Raw genomic sequence first — 23,351 nt, 5'->3', positions numbered from 1 at the left:
CAAACCGATAGTCAAATTACCGACAATCTACTCTGACTAACAGTTCGAGCTTTTTACCACTTACTAATTAGCGCTGTATGAAATCCTAAAGAAGTTTCCCGATTTTTCCGCAAATGGCGCACGCGCTTCTTGCTCATGGCGGTTAATTTAAATTGATCTGAACAGAAGAAGAGGAAAACGTATTGTCCGAGGTCTGCCGCTAAACTTACTAAATATTCTCAGACTTCGACGGTGCATTGTTCGTATTTTCGATCATCTTATGCGTATTATTTATTGTATTTTATAATTTTAATTTGTTGTTATAGAGGTCAGATTGTGCTGCCATCTATAATGTAAATTTTCCCCATTAGAAGTGTATCTATATTCCGCAACCTAATCGTAGTCCCCATTGTTGATTCTGTGTGTAGAAGATTCGAGAGTTCAAGAAGTAATTAGTTTTAAATATTAATTGTACAAAATGAGGCTCACGTATGCATTACTCACAAGAATGAAGAAGTGGTCGAAAGCGTATTCGAATTTACCGGACAGTTACATAAACCGTGTGACTGAACAGGTACGATCATTTAATAAGAACTTGGTACAACTGTTTGCATAGGATTTTTTATTTATAATTCAATCTATGTTTAGATTTATTGGAAAACGCCACGTGGGAAACCTCAGTACCTTCGACGGACATTAAAACGTAATCAATTTCACTTTTCCATTCATCGGCCCTGGACATTTACTTTCCAAGCAGACAATGCAGCTAATAAATCACGTAAATTTGTGCACGTTGAGCCTATAAAAAATTGGAGTTTCTTCCGCGGAGATCGTGTAAGTAACTTCAATGTTATGTCTGTATGAGAGTATCTGGAATGTTTAATAAAAAGATATTATCAGCATTATCTAATATACTGAAACGTGTTACGTTTCCAGGTAGAAGTATTAACTGGCCGTGACAAAGGGAAACAAGGTTTTGTGAAAGATATTTACCAAGAGAGAAATTGGATTATCGTAGAAGGATTGAATACAAAATTGGAGTGTATTGGTAAAAATAAAAATTACCCTGGAACTTTTATTCAAGTGGAACAACCTCTGTTGGTCACAACACAAGTAGCACTGGTTGACCCATCTGATCTGTAAGTATTGCATGGATATAGAACAACACTGCTATTGTCCAGATATTTGAGTAATCTGAATACGCATAAGAACATTAACAGTCAGTTTGTATGCACGAGTACTCGTATATCTGATATTGAATTTCAATATCTAAATATTTTAATTTGCATTTAAATCTGATTGCTCGAATATCAGAGCTTGAAATTGAGTACTTGAGTGTCTATATAACATCGTAATCTTTGCTGTGAACTGTAGATGGATTTATATGCACTTGTTTATTTTAGAAAATCTACTCCCATTCAATGGAGGTACACAGAAGAAGGTGAGCACGTCCGAGTGTCCACCAGAACCGGTAGGATTATTCCTATTCCACCAGAAAGCAAAGAAACCATAGATTATAAGAGTCCTGATGTGTACACAGAAGAAGACAAAGATACATTGCCGGATGATGTAACGGAAGTAACATTCGACGTACGTAAATAATGTGTCTGGACATTTCTATATCACTGTTCTCGTTAAAAGTTCGTTGACTGAACGTATTCTCGACTTGATTTAGGCTCCTCTGAAAACGTTCGAGATGGACATCATGGACAAAATGGGTATCAAAGAGGATCGTGTGCCAAAGAAATACTATTGGTATTAATGTACAAATGAAATATCCAACAAACGAATAGAATTAGGTACGTGAATTTTGTTTTCGAAAATGTGTTTCTTTATTATTCCGTTATCCTTGAAAATCCTTGTGCCGGAACGGTCGCTGCATTTTAAAAAGGAAAGAAAGACGGGTATCGTAGTACAGTAAAGCGTGTGCAATTCGTTCGCATCGTTTATTATAGACAAAAGTTACATTGCGGCGTTTCCTATTCATGAATCTTGTATAGAAAATATGTACGAGGGGGTTGAGGGGAGACGAAAAAGCATAAGTAACGTTAAAGAATCAAGCGATTAATCAAATATCTCGTAAACATTTGTTAGGCTAAAATAATATTGTTATACCGAGTGATCTTCTGCTCTCGTTAACGTTTGTTAGTTTTAATATTAACACACATACATATCACAGCACGATTTTTAACAAACGCAAATCTAGAAACGAATGTCAGTCTACAATTAAATAGTCCAGTAAACGTAAACGCGTTATATTAACATCTTTTGCCCTGCGGCGGTTCCCTTTTTTTTTTCATTATTAATAGTACGACAATTTTTCTAGACTCTTTAAGTGTTGCATCTCGAATTCTTGCGCATAGTTGATCCTATTTACAAATTCCTTCTCTTCGTTCGCGTTCCATGAAATTGCGAGGACAAAAGCGTGTCTCTCTCTCTCTTCCCCTCTCTCTTTCTCTCTCTCTCTCTCGCTCTTTCTCTCTCTTTCTCTTCCTTTACGGCCTCGTTACTATCTAGGTTCATACTAGCTAATTAGGAAAAGCGTTCCTTCATTTCTATTGATCCGCGTTCAAAACAACGGTAACATGTATAATTTATAGGTCGACGGATACCAAAAAACAAAAAGAACAGGACAAAGAAAAGGTCTCCCTGAAGAACGGAGGTATCCAAACAATTACGTAACAATAATACCTCGGTAGAGTAAGCACGATACGGGCAATCCTAAGTAACGCTCCAACAAAATGCATTCGTTATCCTTTAACACCGAAACAGGATTACGTACAAAGGACACTTCAGTGATACAATCGCGCGCATTGTATCCCTCGATTACTCGAGTTCGAGTCTTCGTCTCGCTTCGAAGTCGTTGGCTCGGCGATCGCGAAAGATCTCTCGATCACGCTCGGAGTCTTCTCGATCGCGTTCCTCGGACGACGCGTCCCCTTCTAATTGACTATCATTCACGACGATTTGGTGGCAGGATGCCTGACTAGGAGGTTCACTTCGCCGTCGTGTAGTTTCTTCATCAGAGACCACGCCTCGATCCTCGACATTCGCGTCACATCGTTCCCATTCACTTCCAACAATTGGTCCCCTGCCTTCAAGGCACCTGTCTTCTCGGCAGCACCTCCTGCAACGATTATTATCATCATTATTACGCGCTCGATAAGGTGCGACCATCGTCGCGGGAAACGTATGGCTAAAACGTGCCGTGACTTTGAAAGATGTATGATAATAGAAAGCCCTTTTTCATACTAAATCTATACAACTCTAATTATGTGCGACGCGCGATGCTTTATAAAAATTCCAACACAGAATTTATTTAGACATTTTACTGTTTTCATTATATGATAATATATGTTTGAATTAAGAAATTTATTCAATCGTGTTTTACCAAATACGCTTTGCAATTCTAATAATTTTAACAGGAAAAATTTGGTATGTTTAGTGTTCATCAGAGGTCTAGACTCTCACCGGTAAATATCTTCTTGATCACCAGCGGCCTGTCCCCGAGGGGGCTGTCCCTGCCACCCTCCAGGCTGAATCCCAGCCCAGCCCCATCCTTGTATATTGCTACCACCGAGGGCGGCCCCCAAGCAGTATCTTCAGCGACACCATTCACCTCGAATCCTTAAAGAAAGAAAACAATACCTTTTCTCAATCGCGCATTCGCTAAAACCGCGTTCAGTATCTGAGTCTCTCATAAAAGGTCTATGCATGACGATTTCAATTGCAGTACAAAATAGGGACGTGTGCTTACTCGATCGGAATTTCTGTAATCATCATGTTCCGCGACTGCGCGTACATTCTGCACACGAAGGCGGTTCGAACAGCCGATAATTTCTTCCGAATTAAAAATTGCACGTGTACACTCGCGAGTTTTAATTTACCGTTCTTCGAGGGTTTCGCAAATAGTTTTTCGCTAGTGTAATCAGCGCTGATAAGTTTTACTTAAAGGCGTGCCTCGATATACTATCAGTCGCAACGTTTGCGTTGCATTAGAAACATTTAATCTCTAGACCGCGGATTTTGTACGCAAAATAAAAATTGCCTGCACCAATTGCAGTGAATGGAATGCAAATAGTAATTTAATTCTTCTTTAAAACATCTTGATAGATTGAAAAATAAAATGTGACGTTTCAAAATGTTCTTAATTTTAATTTTATCTTGTTTGTAAGCTCGACAGTTGTAACAAAACGTTTGCTCACCTTCGATGATAGTTTCGACGCTCGCGGTCCGTGACCTCAGTCTACAGCCGTCCTCGGTCCTTGCCCTGGAGACGACGAGGACCACCTCGGACCTGGGCTGCTTCAGCACCGCCAGGCTCTCCCTGTGCGTGAGTCCCCGCGTGCTTCTCCCGTTGATGCTGAGGATCCTGTCGCCCCTCTGCACCCTGCCGTCCCTGTCGGCGATCGAGTGCGCCAGCACCCTGTGCACCGTGATCTCCTTGACTTCGCAGTCGGCTCCGCCGGCCAGCGTGATGCCCACGCTGCCGGCCGGGTTCTCCTTGTGCAGCAGCACGACGATCACGTCGTGAGCACCCCTGGCTTCCTCGAGGCTGGCCTCCTCGACCAACTGGGCCAGCTCTTGCTGCGAGATCAGGCTGGTGCTGCTCGCCAGCGAGCTGATGCTGCCGAACTGCTCGCTGCAGCACCTGTCCGTGTCCACGTCCGGAGACAGATTCTCGTCGACGCTGCTGTCCAGGCTCGGGAACCTGTTGTGGCTGGCCCCAGAAGCCGGCTGAAGCGGGCTGCTGGGTGTCTCGATCTTCTCCAGCGCCTTCTTCATGTCCGTAACGCTGGCGCTCCTGCGACTCAGGTTCCTCGTGGTTGGGATCTTCGATAACATCTTCGATTTCTCCGTCTCCGTCGTCTCGTCGACGTTATCGGCGAGACGGGACTTGCCTAGCGTCGGTATCTTTGAGACGAACGGCTTATCGTCGTTCCAGGAATCGTTCGCAGTCGTCGAGCTCCTCCTCACATAGCGGTTGTCTTTCGACTCCCAGACCGTTTTGCTCTGATTTACGACGTTTCTCTCGGCTCGCGGCTCCACGCTCTGAGTTCGGGATAGTTTCGTTTCCGACTTCGCGCTCAGGATGTCCTCCAGGCTCATCTGGCTCTTGGACCGGCCGAAGCTCCCGTCGTCCACGTGAATCGCTGATCTGGACCTGCTCTTCGTGGTCAGGATCGTCAGCAGGTCGTTCTGGTCCTCGGGGATCTTCTTGGGGGACTCGTTGGCACTGATTCTCTGCTTCGTGGTCTCGTTAGTTTCGCTCTCGTTGTTCCGATTTCCCGGTGACAGATTAACGCCGGCAGCGATCTGCTCGTTCTCGACGATCTTGCTAACCTTCACGGTGTCCACGACCGGCTCCGGCACCTTCTCGATCTTATTCGCCGATTTCAACTCCGCCGATCTGGCCAGCGCCTTCGCCTCCGTGCGCACCCACATCTTCAGATCGTTCGAAGGCTCCAGCAGCTCCGACTTGGGCGGTCTCGCGATCGGAGGCGGTACGCTCCTCTTCGGCGGCAGCTTCGGCTCCTCCTCCTCCTTCGGGAAAGAGTCGTTCTCCGGGAAGGAGCTGTCGGTCACCTCGATGTAGGCGATCTTTACATCCTGAGGGCCGGCTACGTTGTTCTTCGCCCGGTTCTTTGGCCGATCGTCGCCGTTCTCGGTTACATGATCCGTCTCGGTGAACTTCCGCTGTATCAGCGGCGATCCGTTCAAGTCCCTTCCGCTCCGACACCTGGCGCTGGCTAAGATGTTCTTCCGGTTGATGGCTTCGACGCTCTGCGGCTTCAATACTCGCCTGGACAACGACTCCGCGCTGGCCTGCGAGCCCGATGTCAGGGTCGACGAGGTGCTGCAGTTGGTCTCGGTGCTGTTAGACCGTTTCAGTTGTCTCTGCGGAATCTGCGAGGTCCTGCTGGCTAAGTTCGACTCCACCGGCTGCGGGGACCTCGGGTCCGAACTGCTGCTGCTGGAGGACGATCTCTCGGATACGAACGTCTTCTCGTTGACGAGGCTCGCGCGACCGTAGTCCACGACGCTGGTCTCCTTCGCGTAGGTCCTCGACGTGTTGTCCATGATGAGGGTCCGGTGCCGGTAGCTGGCCTCCGTCGACACGTAGGATCTCTCCGACGAAACGGTCGACCGTTCCGACGGGACCGGTGACATCGGCGGGCTGAACCCTCTCGAGATGCTGCTCTGCGAGCTGCTCACCGCGGAGTCGTTGTCCGAGTCGTCGTAGTCCATCCTTGTCTTCCTCTGCACCGTCTTCGGTCTGCCGCGTAATCCCTCCGGCGAGCTGGCCGTCGAGGCGAACTCGAAGCTGTAGTCGCTCCTCGTCGGGCTGCAGATGCTCTCCAAGCTCTTCGGCGGCTCGGACATCGGCGGCGTCGTGGCGGTCGACGTCGGGGTAGATTGGGGGGAGGTCTTCGTGGTCCCGTTCACGGCAGAGTTGTTGCCGGACGTGCCGTACACGGCCAGGCTCTTCCTCTTGAAGGCAGGCGAGTACTTCGAGTGTATCTGAGGCGCTGGCATCTTGAAGGACGTTGTCGCCTTCAGCGGCACGCTCGCCGTGCTCGCGTTGCTCGCAATGGAGCTCTGCGAACCCCATTTGTCCTGTATGTTGGCTTTCGGGATCTGTAACAACGGGCAGTCACGTCATATTCTGGATTTAGAGCTGGACACCTAGTAATTTCAGGGGGAGACTCGTGCGATCTGTTCAAACTGGATATGATATTACGTAATTATTTTGTAACATATAATGTCTTGATGAAATTTATCGCCGTTTGGCACATGTATTCTTCAACATTTCAAAATACTATAAAATGTAAGGAAGAAGGAGATTTTGTCCCTTGAAATGTTAAAGAATACATGTATTGAGCAGCGATAAATTTCATCCAAGTCTTACTTTATAAAGGAATCGCCAAATATCGTCACTTGTTACAGCGCTTCACATAAGTCCATCCCTTAATGCCGGCACAGCTATTCGAGTTACACGAGCACGGCGAAAGCGAGAAACTGCTTTCGGTAGATATTCTAACAAGTAATTAGGATTTCGATGCTTACCTGGTGCAGCAGGATGGAGTCCCGCGACTTGATCTCCGGCAGGTCCACGATGGGAGCTTCGATGGGTATCGCTTCCTTCTCCGGGATCACCAAGCCCCGCAGCTTCGATATCGACCGCCTCCTTTGCTCGATCAGCTGGTTCAGGCTGGTCCTCCTGATGTCCTCGCTGGGTCTGCGGATCGTGGACGCCAAAGAGCTGGTCCTGTTGATCTGCGAGCTAGCGAGCAGGTCAGGACAAACCGAGCCTCGGTCCTGGAGGTAAGGCGTCGACCCGGAGAAGCTGGTCGCCCGGGTCAGCGCGGTCGTCGCGATCGTTTTCGGTGGCACGCTCGAAGAATTCTGATGATTGCCGAGATTCGCCGACAAAATGTTGTTCTGGGGATCGGTTGTTGGCGACGCGTAGCCCTTCAGCGGGGACTTCGGGCCAGAGCCGACCAACGGAATAGCCGTCGAGACGACCGGCTTCGGCGGCACCACCGGGAACGTCTTCGAGGTGTGAATCGTCGGCGGCGTGAACGAGGGACTTTGCGGCAGGCTGGGAGACCTGTGGCCATATTTTCTCCCCACTTCCGGTCCCACGGTGCGCCCGGAGTCCGTCAGATCGAAGGAGCTCTGCGTCCTGTCCGCGAAGAAGGACGCCCTCTCCTTCTGGCACGGACTCTTCTCGTCGCTGCACACGTCCTCCGTCGACTTGTACTTCGACAGCCGTCTGCCGTTAGTGGTGGCCGTCGCCACGGTCACCGAGTTCGGGAACAGCGGCCCGTCCAGGCTGCTCTGCGACGAAAACATGGCGATCTTGTCCCTGACCGATCTCTCCGACTTGTCGTCCTGCCGCCACAGCTCCCCGTTCAACGAGAACTTCCGTTGCGGCGGTTCCAGGGCTGGCGAGCTCCGCGCGTAGAGACCAGCCGGCTCCACCTTGGGCGGACCTGGCCAATGAAAGATAACAGCTTAACAGAGCCCTTCGAGGCGTTCGTCATACGATAGCCGTGGTCAATATGTGTCCGGCTATCTATATAATATTATCACCTTCGCGTGAGTTAGAGCGCAAGAAAAAAATTCATCAACGCTAGGCGATCGAGCCATTCACTGCACAGATTGGGTTAAAATATAGCAAATCGAACTCTATTCTTAATGATGATATAGTTGATTTCACAAGTACTTGATTCTGCGACAATTAGACTGTGACTGACTAATTCAGTTCAAATTCTGATAAGGCGGCAATAAAAAATTCACCGTTATCATTCGTAGCTCGCTAGTGTATTTGAGTTGCATCATTGCAACGATTTACATTAGAGCGCGGAGGGAATCAAAGTGACCTCCGAAATAAATTATTTATTATTCAATGGTTAAAAACTGTTGTCGTTTAATGGTGTTAATCTAAATTATGTTGGAAGGTTATTATAAATATAAAAAGTTATGACTATATAAAGTGTTTTGATATTTTAATTTCAGATTTTTCAAGAAGTTAATCGACTTGTGCAGTGAATGGCTGAATTGATTGAAATAGGTGAACAGAACTCAGATAGATTAAAGAAAACGAAGGAAATTGGCGCTTACCAGTTAATGGTAGCGGCGGCGGCGTGTCCAACGGCTCCTTCTCCTTGTGGTCCTGCGGCTCCTCGACGACCGTCGCCGTGTCTTTGTGATAGTAGCCGGTGATCTCGACCTTCTTCTCGGACACCAGAGCGTTCCCGTTACCCTGGTTCCCGTATCCGGCGTAGCTGGTCACGGGCGTCGTCGGTTTCTTCGTGAAGCCGTCCAGGACGCTGGCGTCCTGACAGACGCCGTCCACGCCCGTTTTCCCGTTTACCTCGTTGCCGGGCAGAGCGTGCTTGCCGGCGTCCTGCCGGCCGTTCTCGACCGCCGACAGGCCGACCCTGTTGTCCGGCAGAATTATGCTCGCGGTGGTGACCACGTTCCCGTCGATCAGCTTGAAGCTCTCGGCGCCGACGAACGTCTCGCTGTCGGCGCACGCGAGGCCCCCGTTCGCCGTCATCGTCGACGACCTCGCGGCCGCGCTCGCTGTCACGAATCGGTACTGTTGCTGGCTACCGCCGCCGAACTCCTGGTAAGCGGCTGGAAACTCGTCCCCGTCCGGGGGCAGGCGCTGACCGCCTCCGCAGTTGTCCATCCTACCATTTACCGTCCCTGGAACAGAACCAGTCGGGTCCTTTTCAAAAAATATGTTTCCACTTTTCGCATGTACTATACAAGACTTATGGATGGTTCCTGAGGTGATTTCAAGTCATCTTTTCCTTTATACAAACATTTTCTCCGGAATGTGTCGTTTACGAGTTATTGAGGAAAAACACTGACCAATCAGAGGCGAGATTAGTTGACGCGAGGTGGTTGAGCCAATCGGCGAATTGGGCTTTGTTGGCTAACGCTAGACGGACTCGTGTCTTATTGGCCAGCGTTTTCTGTCAATAACTCGTTAACGATGCCTTGTTGAAAATTTTTGTAAAGGAAGAAGATGTTTCAAATAATCTCAGGAAACCCTCACTAGTAACCAAAGTAACTAAAGTAACCAAAGTAACTTTTGGAACACTGTATACAAGATGGGCCAATTAAATGTGTTCTCCAACAGCGATTTTACAATAAATGATCAGGGACTTCGACTGCTAGCTAACACCTCCATCATGGACTTTGATAGCTAACAGCTCTAGCGGCACGGCGCTACGAAGGAGGACAATTACAGCGATATTAAGAGACTTTGTTGTTAATAAAAAAAATTCTTAATTTAATTCTTTTCTCTAATTTTTTAATCCCAGTCCAGTCCAGTGTCTTAAACCGACCCCCTCCCTTAAATAACACTCCACTATTAATTCACCAGCTATTAATTCACCAACGCGCGGAAGCGGAGTAAAACGCATCGAACATCCCGATCGCGAGTCACAGCATTAGCTTCGCCGTCACCGCGATACCATTTCGACGATCACGCACCAAATCGCATCGAAATCCTCCGATCGGCGTTGCAGCCGATTTCCTGCGGGGAACGGTCTCGGTACCGTACGGAAAATCAGCGGATCGACGGTCGACGGTAACCGAAGACCTTTGAATCGGCGATTCGCTCCACTCTCGACGAGCCGGGGCGTAGGTAGCCACCACGAAACACGCGCGGTAACCGTTCACGCTCTAAAATCCAAAATGACCGGCATAGCATCGAGATCGGCGAACGGTATCCTATCCGAGTATCGTTTCGTTCGACTGCAGCCGGTTTTCCGCGGTGCATTATCGATGTCTCCCCGTGGAATAAACCAGGAGCGTATCCGTTGCGCAACACCTTTCGACGAAAAGCCGGGCGAACCGTTGCGCGTTCTGGAATGCATCGGGGGATCGATTCGTAAATTTGCGCACGCGGGAACGCTCAATCTGCGGCGGCGGCTTAAAGGTCACACACACACCGGTTCGATCGGCTATACTCGGAAATAATCCGTGATCGCGATTCGTGCCGCTCGCGATCCCGCGTATACGAACCGTGGATTAGCCGCGCGGATCGGCAACGGGCCGGCGGAATCTGTTTTATTTCGATCGATCGGAGCCGGTGCACGGCCGCGGATCGCGGATCGCGGATCGCGCAGCTCGCCCTGAGCGGATTCGCAGCTCGTGCGTAAAAGCTCGCGCGTGTAGGAACCGATCCGCGCGCGGTTCACGCTCGCGTGCGCTCGGTGTTGCAACGCGTCGTCGGCAACGCGCGCGACCGATCCGCTCGCGAGCATTTCGCGGGAGCCGCCCGGGATTCCAGCGGCACGGGAAAAACTGCGCCCGAGAGTGCCCCGGTCCCGATAACGCGGCGGCGCTCGTTCTTGAAAACGCCAACGCGATCGTCGAATATTTCCTCGGACGTTGATTCCTCGTTTATTGGGGAGGACAGGGGGTGAGGAGGATGGGGAAACGAGCCGTACAGTTCAACCAAGGAATTTTAATCTACGTGAGAGCGGCAATTGAGATATTCCCATTTGGCGCAGTGCGGCGCGGCTAGCGACGGAGCCGATGCTAATATTGTCGATGTTACTCGGTGAATTCGATGCCGGAGTGCTGGATAGCTGGTGCCGATGTGTGTCGAAATTTTAGGGGAAAAGGGTAACAGATTGATACTGTATCGAATCGAAGTCTTTTTGGTATTTCTTTAAAGGAGCGATACTCGTTCGATATTTAGCGAGTTAGGAAACATTTATATATAATAGAAATTTCTGTCGAGCGAGTTTTTTCTATCACCGGAGAATTGATTAGTATGAAAAGAAATCGTTTAAAAGCTAGCATCCTAATTAAAGTAATATTTTTTAAAAAGAAACATGGAAACTTATGTGTACTTTCTTTAGTATTTACATTTTTCTGAATAAATAATGATATTTTACATATGTACATATATGTATACATTATAATATATTTCATATAATATAAATGAATATATAAAATAACATTGCTTACTAATAGAAAAGTAAAGATTAAAAAAAATACATAGACATATCGTCTTCTATATTCTTTTTTAATAATTCCTATTTACTTGCGTGTTGCATTAGCATTAATACTTCAATTCTATATAAATGATTTCTTTTTTAAAAAATGTATATACACACGAAAGCGTGCTATCGCCGGTATTCTTGCATTGCGAAAAGTATCAATCCAGCATCGATATTTTGCCGCAAGTATTGAAGAGATATCGCTTACGTTTAATACCCATGTCTTTAATAGAGTTCACTATTGGATCGGAATCGTCGACCGGCACCGATAGGTATCGATAGACATCGATGCGGTATCAGTCTCAACGCTGGTCGCGACTCCGTCACTGCGATCCGCGCGGCTAGCCGTTTCTGCCTCGAAGGTCGCCGATCGCCGAACGTGCCCTGAATCGCCGACGAGAGGAAAAAATACAGACGGCCCAGTTCTATCGATATCGCGGAACGTGTCCAATGGCGCCATTTACAGATCAAAGGATCGTTGTTAATTGCCGCCATTGTGGGGGGGAAACGGCTGTTTCTTAACACGTTCGCCGCTGCCGTCACGTATCCGCTTCGTTCCGACGCGCAAAAATTTCTTCGAAACCGAGGGAATTTCGTCGGCCGCGACAAAAACTGGATCCGTTGACGCGATTGTTTTTTTTTCTCTGAATTAATTCGCCGTGAATCGGCCCGCTAATCAATTTCGCGACTGCTGTTTTTAACGGCCTATTAACATTATTTAAGAAGAGCCGTTGCGTGCGTGTTCCATGGCTTGGAATTGACGCGGAGGCAGTTTCAATATTTTGCGGAGAGATCTGCAGATTGATAATTATAGGATCAAAGCAATTTTTATGCTTTTCATGGTGTTTAAGTGCAAACTTAATAAGTCGCCATATTTGTATATTTTTATATAGGAAATGATAGAAAATAAAAATATTGAAATATAGCTTTTCTAATTTTTGTGTACATATAAGTGAAATTGTAGAAGTTAGCTTGTGTTTTTAATTATTTACTCCACAGTAAGTGTCAAGGAAATATCATATTATATTTATATTTATATATTCTATTTTTCTGTAATATAGAAGGCTGCAAATATATTTTAACAATTCAATAATTATTTCGAGTCTATAATGATGCATCCCACCATGCATCAGACACCATTTTTACTTACAAATAATACTTTATACCATAGAAATTAAGTAAATATATCGCTGTTCTAATTAAATACTGAAACATTTAAAAAAAGGAACCTGACTTCGAAATATATTACTATTTCATACCAAACAATATCATCTGGATAATGTAACACTGACGAAAGCATTAATCACCATATATATTTTCTTAAAACCTCATTATTTAAATACATATCATTACTGAATTAAAACAGCGACGAAACGCCAAAATTAAACATTGCAAAATTGATTTAAAATAAATCAAATACCTAAGAAATGCGCGTATAAACCGGGCTACCGTCTTAAACATCTCACGTAGGAACGGTGGCCGCGGTTCAACGCCCGTGAGTAAAGAAAATGTACGAATCGCCACCTGCTCGAGTCGATGCTCACCTGGGAACGTCCACCGGGCGAGGGCCCGAAAGCCAAGGGCACCGTTTGCGAAAAGGCCGCGCGAACCGCTGCCGGGTTATTTTCGCCGTTTTACGCAACCGGCGTTACTTTCACGCGTCCCGATCGGCGCGGCGTCCGGCGGGGGCCGCGTGCCCGCGCGGGAATCGGTCGCGGATCCGCGGCAACCTGATCGCGCGCGGATCCAAGGATTTCTACATTCTAACGCGCGAGCGCGCGCGCGCACCCGCTGATAAAGCCTGTCCGCGTTATCGGCGGGCGTGTCGGCCGGCGATTTCGCCTCGGAATCGCGGAAAACCCAGACGGAGTATTTCCAAATGCCTTTCGCGATCCGGCCCGCCGACGTCCGGCCGCTTCCGCGTTTCACTCGCCGCGCCGTGGAATCTCGAATTTTTATTGTTCCGTCGAGCGTTCGTTGCGCTTATCGGGACGGCCGTAAACGAGAACGCGATCTTTTTCTTAGCCGGCCGTTATTGCCGTTTCTTTAACACTAGATTTACGGAATCCGTCAAAATGACGGATCACTGATTCGTTAACGTACTATTATTCATATTTTAAAGATAAATTTATTGCTTATTTATCGATTATATTTACTATAATTATTTATATTTATTTATTTATCGATTACGTTAACGATTAGAATAAATCTGTTTCTTTCATAAACGAATATAAAACGGCTGCTTTTATTACTCCGTAAACCTAGTGTTAACCTCTTAGCGTACTTTAACGAGTACGACACGTGATAAAAAATTGCAGTAATCGATTATTAACCCTTTGCACTCCGTTGTCTCCTCCCAAGGGACATTGTTATTCTAGCGTATGACTAAACATTAAAGTTTATTAGCGATTTGCAACTAGTCCTCGATGTCTACATATTCATATAAATCGAATATTATTATAATAACATTATACATATATATACTTATATATAACGCATACTATATAATAATATAAATGTTCATAAGCGCTGGTAGGTAACATCCACGATGTCGCGGAGTGCAAAGGGTATGGATATTATTCTATTCTTTAAAATTGGTACAAAATTCGAATCCCTTGTCATTTATATTTAAGTATTCAAGTAAATTCAAGCACGGCAGAAACATTAATGTTCAGTCGCCTCTAAGAAATAATAAAAATTAAAAATTTCCTAATCGCAGTAGCTATGAAGAAAATGGTAACGTCAAGAGGTTAACTGCGCTACCGTGACGCGTCGCTCGCGCTGCTCCCATAGAGACAGCATTACGCGCGAAAACGCCTCGCCTTTCATCGAAAGTTCAGACCGGCACGACTGGAAACCCTCTAATAACATTCATGCAACAACGTCAGAGATTCCGATTGGTGCTGTCATACGCGATACTAAATCCACCGTGATATCCCTCGTTGCGATTTCTTTCAGAGAAATCGCATAGGTCACGAGGAATATAAATATAGAAAGACATCCCATTGGCTACCGATTTCTTGGCGCGAGAACTGTTGCCTTTTTTATTCTTTCGCAATAATAAATTACTGAATGACCGTCTGTAACTAGAGATAGCGACAACTGCGACGAGAGTGTTAGAACGCAGCAGCGAATCCGGAGAGAGTTATTAAAATGCAGGGAACATCCTGCGACAAGATCGGGACGATGCGGCGCGTAGGAAGCTGCTTTTACAATGTAGAACATGCAATTATGGACAGCTTTCTGCACGCGTTCCCCGTTACTCACGTTATAATTAATTGATTTCATAAAGCCGTGAGAGACGGGGACCCACGGCGGAACAAGTCCGCGGGTTCGGAACGAGTTTGACGTAGCCGATAACCACGCGGGTTCCGCGGATCGATCAACGGTGTCTTGCGAGACGATCGAACGACGGGCGTTAAGTGCAGAATATTATCGGCGGAATCGCCTAAAACAGATTAGTTCGACACGGCCGGAACACGATCTCGCTACGCAAGCCCGGGAAGAATTCAAGAACGTCGGGTAGAGAGAGAGCGAGAGAGAGAGAGAGAGAGAGAGAGAGAGAGAGAGAGAGCAGTCGATGTGCACAGGGGCAGGTTTTCCGCGGTGTAGAACGGCGCGGGAACGATGTAGAACGGTGTAATCGCTACCTTTCTACGCGCGGCTAATGCAAAGCGCGGCGGAGGTATGATCGATGGGCTGCGGATATTATGCGCCGCGGAGGGACGCGGCGTACGAATAGAACGGGTCGGGGAGCGTAAACTGGAATTAAAATAAGTGACTACTTAATCATCATTTTTACCGATCGCTGTATAGAAAAGCGCGCGGCTTTGCATAAACATGCGCGGCGGCCCCGGTCTAACGATGAAGACGTAGGCCTGTGGGGACCGGAGGGGTTTCTACGAGCCTTTGCGAATATAATCAAGCCCCGTGTGGCTCAAGGCGTCCCACCAGGCCCCGCCGCGCCGCGGTGTAGAATATAATCCATACGTCGTCGTCGTCGTCGTCGTCCTGGTGCCCGGTTTCATTTAACGAAGACCTGTTTCATGCGATTCAAGTCTGTTTTCCATTGGCCGTTGCACGCGAGAGAGGCTACACGCCGCCGCGGCCTTAGGATACGATTTCGTTGCTGCAACATTCTAGGCGCGGATGCCTGCCTGCCTGACTGCCTGACTGCCCGCCTCGAAAGTACCCTCTCGTGAAGTTCCCTTCGAAAGCATTCCGAACCACCACCGGGATCCACCGGCGCATGATTAATCGGCGACGGTTTAGCCGCGGTTCGAATGCCGAGGGAAACCATCTCTTCGTTGCCTGAAAAATCCCGGCCTACGGCGCCGTCGGGTTTTCCTTCGCGGACGTTCTACGCGCGATTTATGCGATCCCGTGGAAAATTCGCATTGCTACTGTCGTTGTTGCAAAAATGGTTATCGAAATTCAATGGTCGCGAGAAGGGAATCTCTAAGAGATCGATGTTTTATCGGTTTGCTGACTTTCGATCGTAATTGCGTATGCGTGTGTAGGTATAATAGAACTTCGATTAACCCTTTGCACTCCGGCAACCAGTCAAAGTCAAGATGGATATTTCGTACGTGATGTATTGACAATGGGCTTACGGAATACGTTCTAATAGAGGATTCTAATTTTTTCATTTGTGACTAATCCGATTGTAAAGACATGTTTGTGTGTTATTTATTTAATATAAGCTTGCAAGTTCTGAAATAAGATGTGCAGCTCCGGGGTTGTCAATTTGGAATTTATTTAGAATCGATTTAGAATTTATTCAGAATTTATTCAGAATTTAGAATTTATTTAGAATTGATTTAAAATTCCTTCAGAATTTATTCAGAATTTAAAATTGATTTAGAATTTATTTAGAATTGATTTAGAATTTAATCAGAATTTATTCAGAATTTAGGATTCATTTAGAATTTATTTTTACCTACGAGTTCTGGACCCTTCAATATGTATACCAAAAGTATTAAAAATAGCACAAAAGTCATACGAAAATTACACAGAACTTGCAAAGAATCGTCCTGCGAACGTAATAATATAAATCGTTACATGTAAATTCTGAAGCTGTAGAAAATAAATTCAACAATCCACGAAACTTATTTATTGCAATAAAACTTCCATTCAAACAATTGAACTGGTCCTGGCTCATTCTACAAAACTCTCGTCTTTACAAAGAATGACATCTTAAGGCAACCCAAGTGATATTCTTTAAAATAAATATATCGCCACGCGTCCTCAAAGGGTTGAACAATCTCTACCATCCGGATACACCTGTTTCCCCGATTAATTCGTATCTCCAAAGTTCCGCTGTAATTAGCAACCGTAGATTTAGAACCCGCAAGACCAATTACCCCCCGAACCGACAGTTGGTCTTCGTTCGGCAACCGCGCGAACCGGAAACCGGCGAACAGAGTCAGAAGGGGTCACAACCGATCGGTCCGCGATCGGGCCGATCCAGCGTGACGTATTCGCCGCTAATAAAACGTTCGTCCCGCTAGCTTCTGATCAACATTCCAGGTCGGCTGCCGCTGTCACGATGGAACTAATCGGCGATACACGTGCGAAGAGCGGCGTGTAGTACGGTGCGAGTGCCGCGCGACGATAGCTGCGTGGCGGTGCGCCGTTTACACGATGCACCACCACGTGCCATCGGAAATTCCATTGACTGGCAGCAGCGGCGACGGCGACGGCGACGGCGGCGGCGGCGGAACGCTCGACCGTATTATGTAATTCGTAGACGAACATCGGCTGCGAGCTTCCTGTTTCTTTCGACGGCGTTCCGGCCATTTCACGGGAACACGGTGCCGGTGTCGTCGACGTATTTACACGCCGGGACCATTGAAACCCCGTCGGGACTCGTCCCATGGCCCGACAATTAGCCCGTGTACCGGCTGATTCGTACACCGGCCCGCTAATGGGTTTCTCGTATCCGCCTGGCTTATGGTTTCGCAAGCTTCCTGGCACTCGTGGCTCTCTCTCTCTCTCTCTGTACGATGTTCCCTTATAGTCTCTGTTCTCTAAGTCTCTCTGCGACTTCTCGTGCTCAGAGAAATGACCATTGTTGATCGGTCAACCTCGCTTTCGCAGCTGCGGTTACGTCCTTCGTGCATTTCATTCGATTTGTCAACGTTGTAAGACACAGTTTACGACTTCAGACGATTTTGGAGGTCTTTGGAGTTTAGTTCCTATTTGGGCTTTTACCGTGACCTCAATGTAGCTTGATACTCGTTTGACCCCTTTTTCCAACTTAATCGGTCCCTTGTGTGTCAAGTAGACGTTGTCGTGAACAGTCAATATACTTTATTTAATTATTCGTCTATTTAGTTATGCATTTATTGATTTATCTATTCATTTAATTATTTAGTTATTTATTAATTCATTTACTTATTTAGTTATTTATTTATTAATTTACTTATTTAGTTATTTATTTATTAATTTACTTGTTTAGTTATTTATTTATTCATTATACAGTGAAAAATTAGTATACAATATAGGACATCTGTTCAGCTGCGATAAAGAATAAAATTTGCAGAAGAAGAAAGAAACAATTTAGAAAGAGAGAGTATAATTATTCGAACCTCGCAACTTGTTTATATAGTTAACGATTATTAATAACTATTAAAACGAACCGCAAGGCTCGAACAATTGACATAGAGGTTTTTTGACAGAATAAAATATGACAAGTCATAAAGTCCGAGATATATTCTTTTTAAACAGCAAAATAATTATTCTGCAACACGAAAGAATTGTCAAGTTAACATCAAGGATAGATAAGGATTAACAGCTTCAAAAATTTGATCAACGTTAACTCTCTGCCAAATTATCAATTACTCATCGGTATCTCATTCCTCATCAGTATCTCATTACTCATCAGTATCTCATATTCCCCAATCAGTAGCGCAAGGATTCCTAAACAATTACATTAATGATGACTAGTTTAACCCCTTGACATTTTCGTCTCAGTCACTGCGATTAGGAATTTTTCAATTGGCACAACTTCTTAGAAGGGACAGAACATTAATGTTTATTCCGTGCGCGAACTTACTTGTACGCTTAAATATTAATAACAAGGGATTAGAATTTTATTCCGATTTTAAAGAACAGAATAACATCTATATTCAATTATTTATTACCAGTAATTTCCATCGCGAGTCGGACACGTCAAAGTACGTCACGGAGTTAAAGTCATCCGAGGCCATCGCAATCCGCTTAAGAATCAAAGTAAAAATGCGGATCCAGAATTCTGAACCGCAGCAATCCGCGGTGCCCGGTCTCGGATTATGTTTACGTCATTCGCCCGCGGAATTCGCTCGTTTCCCCCGGCGGAACGGAGACGCGTACGTACCCGCGACGTCAGCGAGAACGCAGCTCGGATTGCATCGCGCCGCGAGGCTGATTCCTCGGGCTGCTGGCCGGTGCTGGCTCGCCGACTTCCGGCACGGGATCCGCGACAATTTCCGTCCGTGAGATCCGCGTTTCGCGCGTTCCGGGACGATTTAATCCGCCGGACGGTCCCGCATTCCAGCGGCGACGGCGCAACGGGGCAACGACGCGTTTACGCGCGACTGCAACGCGAACACGCACACAAACGACGCACGGTATCCCCGATATCGGTACAAATATGGTGCGATTGCTGGGACACGCGTTCTCTCTCGCTCGCTCTCTCGCTCGCTCGCTCGCCCGGCTCGTTCGCCTTCTGCCACCGGGGCTCTCTCGCGCCCGGGGTTCCAGCTCTCCCCGCTACGGCACACAAGCGTATCGCCGATTAGTTGCATCTGCCGGCACACACTCGGCTAGGAATGTTAATCGAGCGTACCGGGTCGCACGTTTCGTCTGCGACGGCTCGCGCGAGTGGGTGGACGCGAGCCGGATTTCGAGATCGTGGAATCTCGTTCTATCCGCGTCTCGTCGCTGCGGCGAGAGACCGGTACAGAAACTGGACGTGATGTCTCGCTTTGAACAATGGGAACGTTGTTTAGAAATTTGCTGACGTGCTTGGAGGATTGTAGAGTGGTTGTAGGATTTTTGATTGTACAGGGAAATATTGGTTATTCGAATTAATTGAGGGCATTTAGCTTTAATCGAGAGCTCTTATTTATTATTGCAATTTATTATCCAAGTCAGCTGGATAATAAATTGCGGTGTATAGACTGTGGATTTCTATATAAGATAAAAATTCTCCATAATTATTACGAGAAACGGAAATAAAATCAGAATATATTGTCTCTTTTACTAATTTTGACAAGTTGAAAATAGTGTAACAATATTATTAAATTCTTCTCGCCCTAACACGATTTTATATTTCAGCAGACTATTTGATCTTTTGAATAATTAACTCTTTTCTTCCTCTGGTATATTGTCTAAGATTTGTTTAAATAATACTCCACTTATTCATTAACATCGACAAATGATGAATGTTATTATAGCATATTATTTTAATTCAATCCATTCAACTAAAGAAGACTTCAGAAAATCTTGAATCTCTAAAATTTAAAAAAAATTGTAATAATTATCTCTAAGCACAAGTTTCAGCTCGACATTAAACATAATATCCTCTATGGTGTATAACTAACTTCACGTGCAAAATGTATACCCATATCCCTTCATAATTGATTAAATAAACAAGTCGACATAGATTGGACTGCATTGGAGTAAAACGTTTCGTTCGGATAATCGAGGTTATATTTTATATTCGTTAGCAAGCACGACTGTGTTCGTTTACGATTGAGTTGTATATTGGTCAGACTCATTCTCACGGGCATCTTTCTTCTTCGATATAGGTACAGGGAAGCTGGCGTCTCTTTAAATAGCTGTGCTATTAGAAGCAGTAGGAAATTCAGTAGATAAAGTTACGAAGAGTCCCGAGCAGCTGTGTAGCTGTCCAAAACGGTAATAAAAGATAAAACGATGATGTAGGAACGTTAGTATCTCCTTAGGTAGCCGTTCCATTAGAAACGGTAGAAGATTCGATGAACAAAGATACAAATAATCCCGAGCAACGTCTACTGGGCCGCTGTCAAAAATTATTGATAATTAAGTTGTGGATTTCTATGGAAAATAAATTTTGACTGCGTTGACTGCAAGAAATGGAAACTAAGTAGAAAGATCTTTTCTTTTTAATAATTTTAATCGATGAAAAATAATATGTTTACACGTTAACTTTTGAGGCAGAAAGGTATTTCCTTTTTTTAACAATTTTAATCGATAGAAAATGTTGACATTTTAAAATTCCAAGCAGAAAGATCTTTCCTCTTTTAATCATTCTAATAGATGACAAATATTGCATGGACGCTTTAAAAATCTGAGTAGCAAGATTTTACCTCTTTTAATAATTTTAATGGATGAAAAATATTACGTCGACGTATTAGAATGTCAACTGGGAAGTTTTTTCCTCTTTTAGCAATTTTAATACATCAAAAATACTACAGTGACGCTGTAAAATTCCAACTAGAAAGAAATTTTTTCTTTCTACTATTTTAATATAAACAAATGCCATATAGACACTTTTAAATTCTTTTATTCTTTTTACTATTTTAAATTGCATTTACTCTATTGTACAATAAATGTAAAAAATTCGCACGATAATAAAATCGACGAAGTAAGTATAGCATAGTACACGATTCGTGTGCAGCAGGCAGTTGCAGTACCGCTTTTCCTTCGCGATACGAGAACGTCTAGCGCCGTTCGGCTCGATCCAGTTGACAGTATCGTGCCGGCGACACCTTTTAATCTCGCATCAATTAACCAGCCGTCGCTAACTCTGTTAGAACGAATGCCTAAACGGACACGATCGCGCGCGCGCGCGGACCGTTCCCTCTGCGTCGCGAGTCTCCCGGGTTCGATCATGCGATGCCGATCCTAATCGTTCGCCCGTCAATCCGTACCCATACTTTTCCCACTTCGAAGCAGATGTTCCCGTCCACGCGTGCTCTAATCGTCCCGCTTTTCAAACGAACCAACGCATTCCACCAGTACACGTCGCATACGACCGACTAAACGAGTCTTCTATATCGATCGTAGATCGTTGCAGGAAACAGTACTGACCTCGACTTCGTCGAAGAACCGGGCTTCTCGCGACGAGCTGTCTTCCTCTGGCTTCCTCGCGTTCGTCATTCTTCGTTACTTCGACGCACTTTTGACTTACAAGATATCGCGACACTAGATCTGATCCAATTCTGGATTTATAACTATTTTCAACTGTTTTCGTCGCTTGGTCTGATTTTCGTTGATTGTTCTATCTTTAGAACCTGTTCACTTTCGCGGACGACCTCGCACGATTCTCAAAATTAAGAATGATCTGTGGACGAAATTCTTGAGTAATAAGTTAGCCAACTTGAAGCTCCACTTTGGAATCTGGGGTTAGAGTCCTCTTTGATCAACCATCCTGGATGTCTTCGACTAATTTCTAGGTTTATTTTCTGACAGAATTTACGCACGATATCCTCGAGTAAGAGTATTTAGCAGCACTTAGTCTGTAAACGATGCGCGGACTACACCGTTCAACGCTGGACCTACCGAGTCGTCCTTGATAGTTCCTCTCCAAGACTTCTAGAACGTTTATCTCCACGGTACTGAACTAATAACAATTACATTTGATGAATTGTCCTCTTTGATGAACTAGCTTCAAGATTCTGTTCCTGACACCTGGTCCAGACCTTATCCAAGCTCGATCCTCAACAGTCAAAGCGAGACATAGCAGGGCGAGACACAACAGACCAATAGCCAGACATAGAGGACTTTTTCAACAATGCTCGTCTTTGGAACACGATTGTTCCAGGGCTCGCGGGTACCACCAGCACGAAGACTATGCTTTGGTCCGCGGAGACGGTCGGTCCCGGAGGTATCAACTCAGGCCATGCCCGCGGGAAGCTTCTTATTATCCGTGGAGGAAGAATCGGCGACTCGCGGCGAGGGGCCTCGCGTTAGAAAGAAAGAGAGAGAGGACTCGTTCTTGCCGGCAAGAAGGCTCTCGTAAGACTGGACGACATTGCTCGTCGGGGCCAGCTTCCGCGGTTACCGTCGACACCGAGCTGCCCGCGTCCGGGGAAGGGATGAAGCGACGCGGCGCGGTGCAGAGCGGGCAGCTCGGAACAACCGTCAGGGGAACGTGTGTCGCGCGGCCACGTTTTCGGGCCCCCTGGACACGCTGGCTACGCGGCGGCAGCCTCTTACGAAACCACCGAAAACCATCTCGCTCTCTGGAACCGGCTAGAAAACCACAGCCGCTGTGAAAAGTAGGTTGGAGATCGGTTTTATGGGCAATTCCGAGAGAGAGAGAGAGAGAGAGAGAGAGTGGGGCGGCTCTCCTCTCGACCCTGGGCTACCAACGACGGGCTGCACCGCGCACGGCCAGGAGGTCGTGTGCGGATCCCATTAACACGTCCTGCCCGTGAAAACCGCCGCCCGTGGGAGCACGAGTCCAAAGCCCTTCTTTCGGCGAACCGGGATCCGGTCGGCGAACTCTCGTCTATTCGGGGAACCGGGGCCTTCTTTCACGGACACCTTCCGGACCGCGATGAAGATGTTCGCTGCGGAGAGTCTCGCCGCGTGATTCATCGGGTTTATTGTCGCGTGTTCGCTAACATCATAACAATAGAGATGACAAGAGTGATCGTAGAATTATGTGTGCAATACTCTTCGAACTCGTAGATGCGAAATATTTTTCATTTATTTCATGTTGTAACAATAGAGAAAAATTATTATAGAAATTATATCTAATTTTGTATCTCGTATATACAAAACAATTTCGATATGCTCAATAAACTGTACTAAAAATTGAGTATCGAGTTTGCTAAAATAATTTCTTCAATCCTATAATAATTGACA

At 46.0% G+C, this 23,351-nt stretch overlaps 2 protein-coding genes across 5 annotated transcripts in view; one reads left to right on the top strand and one right to left on the bottom strand.

Moving 5' to 3' along the window:
- Positions 1-357: 357 nt before the first annotated feature.
- Mrpl24 (mitochondrial ribosomal protein L24) lies at positions 358-4,066 on the top strand. 2 transcript variants are annotated; one of them, XM_078192083.1, is made up of 6 exons: positions 358-553; positions 628-813; positions 916-1,118; positions 1,383-1,569; positions 1,655-1,778; positions 3,425-4,066. In XM_078192083.1, exons 1-5 carry the CDS (start codon positions 458-460, stop codon positions 1,739-1,741), a joined length of 759 nt encoding a protein of 252 aa, XP_078048209.1. In that variant the 5' UTR covers positions 358-457; the 3' UTR covers positions 1,742-1,778; positions 3,425-4,066. The 2 variants fall into 2 exon arrangements, with proteins under 2 accessions (XP_078048209.1, XP_078048208.1); XM_078192082.1 differs by lacking the exon at positions 3,425-4,066 and having other exon boundaries at positions 1,655-1,802.
- Positions 1,918-23,351, bottom strand: part of LOC144475800 (uncharacterized) — a 56,561-nt gene continuing 35,127 nt past the window's right edge. For 2 of the 3 annotated variants that reach the window (XM_078192080.1, XM_078192081.1), the window contains 5 exons: positions 8,608-9,198; positions 7,048-7,976; positions 4,185-6,618; positions 3,451-3,606; positions 1,918-3,106 (listed from right to left, as the gene is read on the bottom strand). In XM_078192080.1, coding sequence (XP_078048206.1) covers positions 2,937-3,106; positions 3,451-3,606; positions 4,185-6,618; positions 7,048-7,976; positions 8,608-9,181 — 4,263 coding nt within the window. In that variant the 5' untranslated portion in view covers positions 9,182-9,198 and the 3' untranslated portion in view covers positions 1,918-2,936. Of the gene's footprint in view, positions 3,107-3,450; positions 3,607-4,184; positions 6,619-7,047; positions 7,977-8,607; positions 9,199-21,569; positions 22,293-23,351 lie in introns of those variants that run through there. The other variant, XM_078192078.1, reaches the window with a different exon arrangement.

This window comes from Augochlora pura, chromosome 10 (assembly GCF_028453695.1).
Source record: "Augochlora pura isolate Apur16 chromosome 10, APUR_v2.2.1, whole genome shotgun sequence".
In the NCBI taxonomy this organism is placed as follows: Eukaryota; Metazoa; Arthropoda; class Insecta; order Hymenoptera; family Halictidae; genus Augochlora; species Augochlora pura.
This window is presented reverse-complemented; position numbering and strand designations above follow the sequence as displayed.